The sequence below is a fragment of the Coffea arabica genome, chromosome 10e (assembly GCF_036785885.1).
Source record: "Coffea arabica cultivar ET-39 chromosome 10e, Coffea Arabica ET-39 HiFi, whole genome shotgun sequence".
NCBI lineage: Eukaryota > Viridiplantae > Streptophyta > Magnoliopsida > Gentianales > Rubiaceae > Coffea > Coffea arabica.
In genome coordinates, this window is record NC_092328.1 from 3,713,464 (window position 1) to 3,723,184 (window position 9,721).

At 34.7% G+C, this 9,721-nt stretch overlaps 1 protein-coding gene across 1 annotated transcript; it reads right to left on the minus strand.

Annotated features, from left to right (window-relative positions):
- Positions 1 to 5,332: 5,332 nt before the first annotated feature.
- On the minus strand, positions 5,333 to 7,695 carry LOC113713083 (BOI-related E3 ubiquitin-protein ligase 1-like). The gene is made up of 4 exons (XM_027236800.2): positions 7,481 to 7,695; positions 7,294 to 7,400; positions 6,824 to 7,182; positions 5,333 to 5,899 (listed from the first exon to the last, which is right to left on the minus strand). The coding sequence occupies exons 1-4, from the start codon at positions 7,558 to 7,560 to the stop codon at positions 5,372 to 5,374; spliced, it is 1,074 nt and encodes a 357-aa protein (XP_027092601.1). The 5' UTR covers positions 7,561 to 7,695; the 3' UTR covers positions 5,333 to 5,371.
- Between the last annotated feature and the right edge of the window lie 2,026 nt (positions 7,696 to 9,721).

A 9,721-nucleotide genomic window follows, 5' to 3' on the forward strand; every position in this document is an offset into this window, starting at 1 on the left:
GACTCTGCAATTAATTTCTACAAATTTCGCAACATGCAGTGATTGTGAGAATTGCTGTTAATGGTCCCAATAATTATAAAGTACCATAATAAATTGTAACAAGCTGCTAAAATCACCAAAAACTACATTTATATTTGTTATAATAATGAAAGGACCATTATTATTATAGAGTACCAATGATGTATACTTCCACTAAATGAAAATTGGATAAATTTGCACGAGTAATATAAGATATGGGGAAAAAAAAAATCGGAAGAGCTACAGCAAGTTTCAATATTAACTTGCTTCATGGAGCTGATGGGGAACATGGGAACTAAGTTTAGAATGGAATTTTGTTCCTGATAATAACCGTTTCTGTGTAATTATTATGTTAGGATATTAATGTATAGTGATATGGTGGAATCATTGTATAGTGCAGATACTAAACTGCTGCGTTGGTGCTGCTGATTGCTAAATCTTAATAAAAAGCTAACTTTTGCCCAAGAAAAAGAAAAAACCTTATTTACCGTGCAGCTGTGGATTATAATGTGTAAAGGAAATTCTATTGTGAAACGGTTATTATATGTGTTCTAACTCAAAGTAGGATTACAACATTTTGATGTTAAAACCTTGAAAAACCAAAGGAAAACTTGGGAAGCAAGTTTTAACGGAAGGTAAAGATTTTTGTAGAGGATAACGATAATAGTTGGAAGGAGAGGAACTTTACTTGAAGGGATGAAGATCGATGAACTTTTTTCTAATCATGCCTTAGAAAGTGATGACAAAGAGGAAAGTGAATATGCTTCCCCCATGATTATCACTAGTTGCTGCTGCAATCTAGAATTATTACCATTATTATTCCTCCTCCACTATCACCACCCAACCGCATTGATCTCCAGCCGATCTCTGTCCCGTCAATGTTAGCTTTTCTTTCTTTCTTTCTTTTTTTCCCCCCATCAGCTAAAAAGGGCTCTAAAAAAGGGCACCCCTCAAATGAAGAGCAAATAAACAGTTCTCACTGGTTGGTGTATACAGGAAAAATGTGTGGCCTTCCCTTTGAACTTAAGTCTGGTACCCGTCATGGAATGGAAAGCCTTGATCAATATTATTATTCCACTATAAAGCTGTTCTTTTCCTTTCTTCTCTCCTTTTCTCTTTGTTGCTGAGTTCGTGGGGTCTCTGCCCTTCTAAACTTCCACTTTGCATGTCTTTTTCACCCATAGGAGTAGGGATGTTGGGAGTTGGACAAATGTGGATTTTGTTCTGGAACCCAAATATGCGTTTTACATACTAGATCTCTGCCAAAGTTAACCGGTACTACTTCCTTTCATGATCCCTCTCCTTCCTTTGTAGGTCCAGATAAGTGTACATACATTCTCCTGCATCATCTGAAGACCCTTTAGGCTTTAATCCAAAAGGCTGAATCCACATCAATTTATGGTTACACTAGTCACTAGTGGTAAATAGTAATTTTCAGAATCCGGTTATACCATAAATTAAATCAAAGTATAAAAAGAAATAACAGTTCTCCTGCATTTTGGTTTTTCTCGCTGATCAATTTTTGGTTTCTCATCATAGGGCCTGGTGCAAAAGCAAAAAGGCTGTTCAACTAACTTGGTGCGTTATGATGTCTTGTAGATTAATTTGTTCCATGCCTGAATTATTTGCACCTAGAGCAGTCAAATTTAGAACGTTAGTGATGTTCAGTCTGGTCAAAAAATTTTTTGGTTAAAATAGAATTTTGACTGGTACTGTTATTGTACTTCTGCCCAGGTATTATGGCTTCGATGAGAGGAGAAATTACTGCCACTTATAACTAAACACATTTGCACACGAAGGTTTGGAGTGCATTTCTCACCAACTTATAACATTATTACTAAATTATGCCCGAAATCCATTAATCTGAATTATCATGATGTTGGATATGTAATCAAAAACTATCGTGACAGAAAGTGTTGTAAAAAGAAAAAAAAAAACAAATTATTGCATCAATTATTGAATCATATAACCTCATGATATTTTTTAATAATCTTTTTATCACAAAAGTGATGCAGTATTATTAATCAAAGAATTTGAGAACCTTTACTACGTATTTATGCACTAGAATTTACGCATGCAGAGGTTTGATTTCCTTACTTGATGCATGTAGCGCGTACATTTGAAGCTTCCAACAGACGCATTAATCAAAGAAAAAGAGCCTTTTGGATTGTTATTTTTAGAAGTTTTTATTAAAAAAAAAAAAGTGTTGTAGCGACTTCATGTATTTAAAGTAACAAAAAAAATGATTGAAAAGTGTGTTTACAAAAAATATGAAAAATTTTCTGCGAAAAATCACAATCCAAACAATCAAGTACAGTTCATCTGGCAAATTAAAACTCTAACCTCATGGATAAATTACGACAGGGGCCCCTGACGACCCTCCTCTGCTTGGTTTCACTTTTAACAGCAGCAGCTCTAGAAGAATTATACTACTCACTACTTCCATATTTAAGTTTTCACGTCGCAGTCCATGGTGTGTTTTTCTGTTCTAGCTGGTACATGCATTGCCCTTTCTAGTCACAAGAATATCTACATTTGATCTTCATAGCATTTACTTGGTAATGTGGCCCATCCTCCCCCTGTGATTGTACATAAATAATTTCGAATCTTCCAGTAGTACGTGTATTTTGCATGAATGCATGGGGAATATTTAGGTATATGTACGCTTTCCGGTTGCGTCCTTTTTGGAAGCTGGACCCATTGGCAATCATGTGGCGAGTTTCTTTTCTCCTCGGATTTGCTCTATGGGTTTAATTTAATTGGGTCGAATCTTGTTGGACTAATGCTGAAGCCATTACATGCAAGCTCAATTCAAATAGATTGATCCATGTTGAACGTCAAGCTCAGCATTAACTTTGGCCTGGGTTCAGGCCCGAATCACTGTAACAATGGTTGACATGGAGTGATGTGTGACGGCTAATTTTATTTTAAATTCAAATTTTAAGTTTTGCATATTTGGCATCCATCGAGACCTGCTCATATACACCCAAAAGGCTGGTGGGCTAAACTTAACTTGGTAGGGTGAGAGGTAAGATTTGAACTTAAACACGCCACCAAGTTAAGTTCAAATTTTACCTTTCACCAAAATGTTACATTTAAGTGATTTGTTTCAAAAAAATCTAGGTGGGTGTGTTGTGCACCAGTTTGATCCGGTGGTGGTTCAACTCCCTTCAGGTTATTCCTGGGTCTCCTTAGGTTCGCCCCCTCCCCCTTAGTATAAAAAATCCAAGCGGGTGTGCTGTGCCACCCGTTTGGTCCGATGGTGGTTTAGTTCCCTCCGAATTATTCCTGAACCTCCTTAGGTCCGCCCCCTCCCCCTTAGTGTAGAATAGATTAGGTTATACAATAGTTGTCATTTTCGAAAAAAAAAAAAAAAAAAAAAAGACATGCTGCTATAGACTAGACCATCTACATAGGCATTTTCTACATAAAACTGCAACACCAATATGGACGATTTTTTCGTGGACTCAGAAAATGGGTAAACACGAAAAGAGGTACTATAAAAGCGTTAACTCAGATGTGCAAGAACGGTCTAATGGAAAATAATAACCAAGTGTGAGTGAGTTCCTAAAAGGGAACAAACTAGGGTTTAATAGAATTAAAACTTGATAGGGAAATGTTCCAAAAAAAAAAAGAGAAGAAGATCCAACCACTTGAAAGAACGCATGCCATTTGAGTTCATCATAAAATGTTTAAATAAATAAAAATGATTTGTGTTTAAAAAAAAAACTCATCTTGTTAATGCAAGTTTAACTCTTATTAATTCTTGTGTCCCAAACAACAAATTTATTAAAACTTTATCGTTTTATTATATTTATAGGTATTAAATTATGGAAATTGTGAGAGATAGACAAGTGACATTCTATATATAACTAGGAAAATTTGTTGCTATTGTTATCCAAACTTTTCAAAAATTGAAAAAATAATTAAAAATTATAATACAATAAAAATTTATTACATATTTTATAATATTATGTGAAAAGTTAAAATATGTTTCATAATATTAAAATGTATAAATACAAAAAGATTTTTAAATTATACATATAATCATGTATTAAACAAGTATATTATGAATAATTACTAACTAGAGTACTAAATTTCAATCATTAATAAAAAATCTTAGTATTATTTCAAATAAACTTCCTTATACTAGTTTGATATAATTTTTTAAGTAAAATAGGCATGAATTAGTAAATTTTGATCATTAATCAAATTTACTATGTTTTCAGTAAGAATTACTATTATCTATAAAAATTTACTAGCACTTGAACTAAACTTACTTTCTAAAACGTAAGTTTGGGATATAAAGTACCAATTTATTCCTTAAAAAAGTAAGTTTCATATTTATTCCAATTTATCTTTTGAGAGAAAAAAGTACTAATTTGTTACGTTAACTTAGTATTTTCAATGAGAAATTTACTTCCTTATTTTCTATCAAATGATCACTAAAAAGTGTGATAACCTGTTGTTATTCTTGCAATTGCAGTCAATCTCGCTACCTTTTGAGTTTAGTTGCCGCTCCAAAACTGCAGGGTGCTTTTGAAGAGTCCCAAGGCTTGCAAGGTAAAACCTGTTTAGTTACCGTAATGATCTAGAGCATTTTCCTTCATTGTTAACTTGTACTTAATAGTCATCATCAATATGATACATTTTCTTTTACGAAGAGTTATCATCTAACCACTTAAGAGGCATGTATTCACTTTCTACAAATTATTGAATTGTAAAAAACAAAATTGTTTTGAATCTACCAACTACATCATACATTAATATCTTTTTCTTCTGTAAATCAGATTACATCAAAGAAATCCTTCAAAATTTCTATACCCAAAATTGAGTTCACGCCTCCACTGGCCAAAAAGAAATTCCGTCCCTACTCATGGAATTTCATAACCTACACGTTTCTGAAAATTGTGATCCAAAGTTTTACAATGCCTGGGGTCTCAATCTAAGGAGCCACAAGCTACAGCGAAAGAGAGGTGGGGGTGGCGGGAGTGTTTCGTTTCTTGTATACCTAATAAATGATAATAATGTGATCCATGACCATTTCCCATCTACTTGACAGTCCTGTAACAGAGCGTTGGAGCAATTGGATTTGATTCCCTTCATTTACTCTGTGAGAACCCGGGAATTGAGCAAGAAGTTCAAAAAAAAACAGTACTTACAACAACACTGTGTTTAGCATGTAGGCCTTCTTACCAAGAGCACAAACAGATATATGCGACCATGTAACTAAAAGAGGCACTGAATGCAGAAGTCTAAGACGCAGTGGAAATGTACATAGAACGTTTAATATGGAAGAAACAGTCCGCAGATATGCATAAGATGGATGTTACATTAGCTTCATGTGATCCAATTACATAAAAACCTGCATTCCAACTTGCTTAGCGCAACGACACAAGGGACAAAGACTAACCTTACTTTCACAGTCTTTACACAGACAGAGATGCTTGCAAGGTAATAAAAGCATGCACACCTCATTAACTCTACAAACCTTACAATTCATCAAGTCCTTCATCTCATTACCATCTTTGCGTAGCAGGTGAAAATCAAGCGTTCGACCATTGCAGCAAGAGGCCGTATCATCTACCTCACTATCACCACAACCTTCTTTACTATCTCTACTTTGTGCAAAGACTTGTTGTATGTTCAGTGTAAGAGTTTTGACCATGTTTTCATTGTACTGAGCACGCTGTTGCCATGCATTTGCCTCAAGGGACAACTGTTCCATTCTTAGCTCCAGTTCAATGTTCTTCTTGTTAATGTCTTCCACCTCTGCCTCTTTCTCACGGAGTTTCTGCAGGACTTTCTCTTCAACGTACGAGATGGTTTGGAGCTGGTTTGTCTGAACCTTCTCCAAAATAGCTTGCCTCAATCGGTCACCCTGAGAGCATTAAATGTTTTGTAATCAAATTATAGCTAGGTCCCAAGTAAGCACATGACCATTTTTAGTCAATGTAAAATAAAATTCCTGAGTGTTCAAGTTAATCAATACAAATAATTTATCTATGTCAAATCTGCCTAGTCCAATTAGTATTATTTGAGATAACCTAACAATGGAGAAGCTCAGGTTGGAAAGATAATTCAGCAATCCTATTAGTTAGTTAAACATACAAACTGAACTTCGAGTCACAAAATCAAGACCCGCTCAGACAACAGTGGTCCTCACTATCACCTAAACCCTGATGCCACACTGCCATAGTAAAGCGCTTTATTTGGCAGCAAGGTGTTAAACTGCATACGAAAGCTCATTGGAGACCACAACCAACCTTTCCCTTAGAAGATCAGGGCCATCAGTAATTCGCTTTCCATATGCTTGAAACACAGGTGCATGGTAACAAAAAACTCTCAACAGCATCGATGGCAAAACACCCTAAACGATTAGTGACAAAAAGGCAAATAATATTGAAACAAAAAAGGAATAATAATCTTTCTGCCATTGAAGAACCACATTTCCTACTTCAGCCACTGAGCCACTATCTGCTACCAAATCTTAAAACCCCCATCGACACAAGACTACTTTGCAAAGCACAATGTTATCGGTCAAACCACTCAGGAACTAAACCAAACCCACCCACCCCCCACCCCAACACAAAAAAAGGGGAAAAAAAAAAAGGAGGACAAAAAAGAAGGCAACCCATGACATTAACTTTATAGTTTATCTCACTTCTTGGGCTAAAACAACTTTGCACTGAAACAGTAACAGAAATCATAGTAATACAATGCCAAACCAGGTAAAATAAACAATAAAAATCTCAGCTTTCCTAAATTATAAACTTTAGATACTCGTGAAAAGGATTAAAGTTACCTGAATTTTTAAGAATCTTTCAATTTCAGCATCTTGCCTGTGGAACTCACGATCAAGTTCATCACCAACAATCCCTAGAAAAGCTGAGTCACCAGAAGAAGCCAACCAGGTTTTATTATTAGTATTGTTGTTGTTGGTATTATCCAAAGACAAGCCCAGCCCGGTTGACACTGATCGAGCCTGTAAGAAATCCACAGAAGACATCTGCGAATTATTATTGTTGTTATTATGGTGATTATTATCAAGAAAATCCTGCTCTTTGGGCCTCTTTTTCTTCGGCTCGAACCCGTAATTCCACTGCAATTCCAGCCCTCCTCCTTGCTCCTCCACCGTCGCCGGAGCTAAGCCCACAACTTGAACTGGGCTCAACAAACAAACAAAGTACAAAAAGACCAAATTTTTTGGTCAGAAAATTGCAGATTATTCTAAAAATGTGATCCAAAGGTTAATAGTTGAGAGATGATAATTACAAGGAGGGACATAAGGAGGGTGGTTGGATTGATCAGGGAGATTCATCCCATTGAAGAAGGCCACCGGCGGTGAAATCTGGGCGGCTTCCATGTTGCTGTAAATGTCCCTGAAAAATAAAAAGAAATGAGGATTTGTGGAGAGATAGAGAGATATAAGAGAATTTAAGGGGACCCAGAAAATTTTTACCTTAAAGATTGCTGCTGCTTGGGCGGTGGTTGCTGGAGGTGGTGGTGGTGTTGTTGGAAATGGTGATGAGGAAAAGCCATAGCTGGCGAGAAAGATGAGAGAGAAGGAAGTTGGGAGTAGAGGGGGTTGTTTGGGAAATATTCTGGAGGTGGTTCGGCGGAGGAAGATTCTTCTTTTATTTGCCTTTTGGTCCTTGTAGTTTCGAGGAATTTTGAAACGGAAGTTTATCATGTGGTGTAGTGTGAAATAAGGGATCTTTCGTTGGCCTTGTTGGATTGGGCCGTGGGGAAAGAGGGGGAGTTTTGTGGGATGGACCGCAGCAATCTAATAAATTCAGCTTTGGATTCTTGTACCCTTCACCAAGGCCATAAATTAATTTTTTTCAAAAATTTTTGTGAAAAATATGGGCACGAATCTTATGATTTTTGCTTGTTTAACAAATGACAATGCTTGTACCTTACGAGCCCGAGGGGAACGAGGAACCTTACTGGTTATACAAGGGATTAGAAAATTAAGGCCGAAATTAAGAAGAAAAATGAATTAAGAGAAAAGAGTGCAAAATGAAAGAGATAAATCCGATAGTGTATTACAAAATACATTTTGAATATTTCTTTCTTTGTTGAATTTGAATTACCTTTTATTATTAGTCTTTTGTTCGGTTGATAATCAAGTCACTAACTATTCGATGATTTGTAACTGTATAACTTATTTTGGTATTAAATGCTCTGAGATTTAATACTTGACTAAATTAAACATATCATTTTGTGAAATACCAGTGATAATTATTCATCTAATTAATAAAATAAGTGAAAAATGCTAAGTTCTAATTTCTTTTTCATGGAAATACATATATGAGAAATTTACTAAATTATATTTGGGTGCCTGAAAAATTATTGACTCCATTAAAAGTATTGGGATTAGCATATCAATTTAACTACTAGTTAACAATGCAGTATCAACCCTCGACCGACTCCAACTATTACTAATGTAATTGTTTGTAAATCCTATCCTTAACTTGCTCTGCAGTTGATGGTTACACTCCCCAAAGTTCCATTTGATAAAACTGAATCTGAATTCTGAAGTTTGAATTCTGAAATCTGAATAATGAAACAATTAATTTACTGAATTTTAAGTACTGAAAAAATATATAAATGTCTGAATTTTAATGCTAAACCTATTTATACCATTTGATAAACATTTTATAACTGAATGCTTAATAAGTTAAATTTGACAATTTTGCCCTGATATCTTTTCATCCAAAAAAGAAATAAAACCTATGATCTAATTAACTTAAAATTGTTAGGTATGAAAATGACAATATTTATTTTTAAATCAAATTAATAAAAAAGATTAAATATATTATATGTGGAGTACGGAGAAGTGTGAAAGTCATTAAAAAGGGAGAAAAGAGAAATAGAAAACCCCTAAATAGAGAATATCATGTTGTTTAATTAGATAAGAATTTGAACATAATTAACAAATAAGGGTATATTTGGTAGATAAGATAAGGTAGTTGAAGTAATTCTATTAATTCTTATCTGAATTAAGCATTCAGTTAGGATTCTTGTGCTAAAAAAAAAATACACACAACTTTAGCATTGCTTAACAAGTTGAGTAGATGGATTTTTATTTATCAAATATTCAAAATATTTGAATATCTGAAAAGTTCAGTTTCAACACTTTTTAATGTTATCAAACGGACCCTAACTCTAGGTCTTGGTTCTGCCATGCTTGATGGCACTAACACACACACTTTTTTGGCTTTAATTTGAACTCATAATCCAAAACTTAAAGAAGGAATCTCCGTATTTTTTTTTATGACCATCTATATCCCTTTCGGTGGCCAACTTGCTCTTGATGAATTGATTAGAATTTTTGTTTCTTGTTGTGTCAACTTTTTGCAGTTTTTTTTTTTTCCCTTACGAATTAAAGGATTACATTTGTATGGCAAAGATCACAACACTGTATCTAGTCCTTATAAATCTATCAAACGGTAGAAAGAGTCAGACGTTTTGACCTAAAACCCAAATAGTAAAATAAGAAAGAGGTCGAGTACCTACTACCCACCTCAAGGTATAGAATTAATTGAGAGAGTTGCTTTGTATCTAGCATTGAATGGTTAATCAAAGACGTGTAATTTAATAAGGAAGCAGAGATTGAGATGAAATACCATTTGTGAAACATCAGCTTCACTGGCGAGAAGATGTTGAAGATGTTGATCTAATAATTAAAGTCGAGATT

Excerpts from the sequence above, each read along its gene's own strand:
- LOC113713083 (XM_027236800.2), bottom strand. The coding sequence starts at position 7,560 with ATGGCTTTTCCTCATCACCATTTCCAACAACACCACCACCACCTCCAG. Across the intron at positions 7,183-7,293 it reads CCCTCCTTATGTCCCTCCTT|TTCAAGTTGTGGGCTTAGCT; the intron begins GTAATTATCATC and ends TGTTGAGCCCAG. Across the intron at positions 5,900-6,823 it reads AAAGATTCTTAAAAATTCAG|GGTGACCGATTGAGGCAAGC; the intron begins GTAACTTTAATC and ends TAATGCTCTCAG.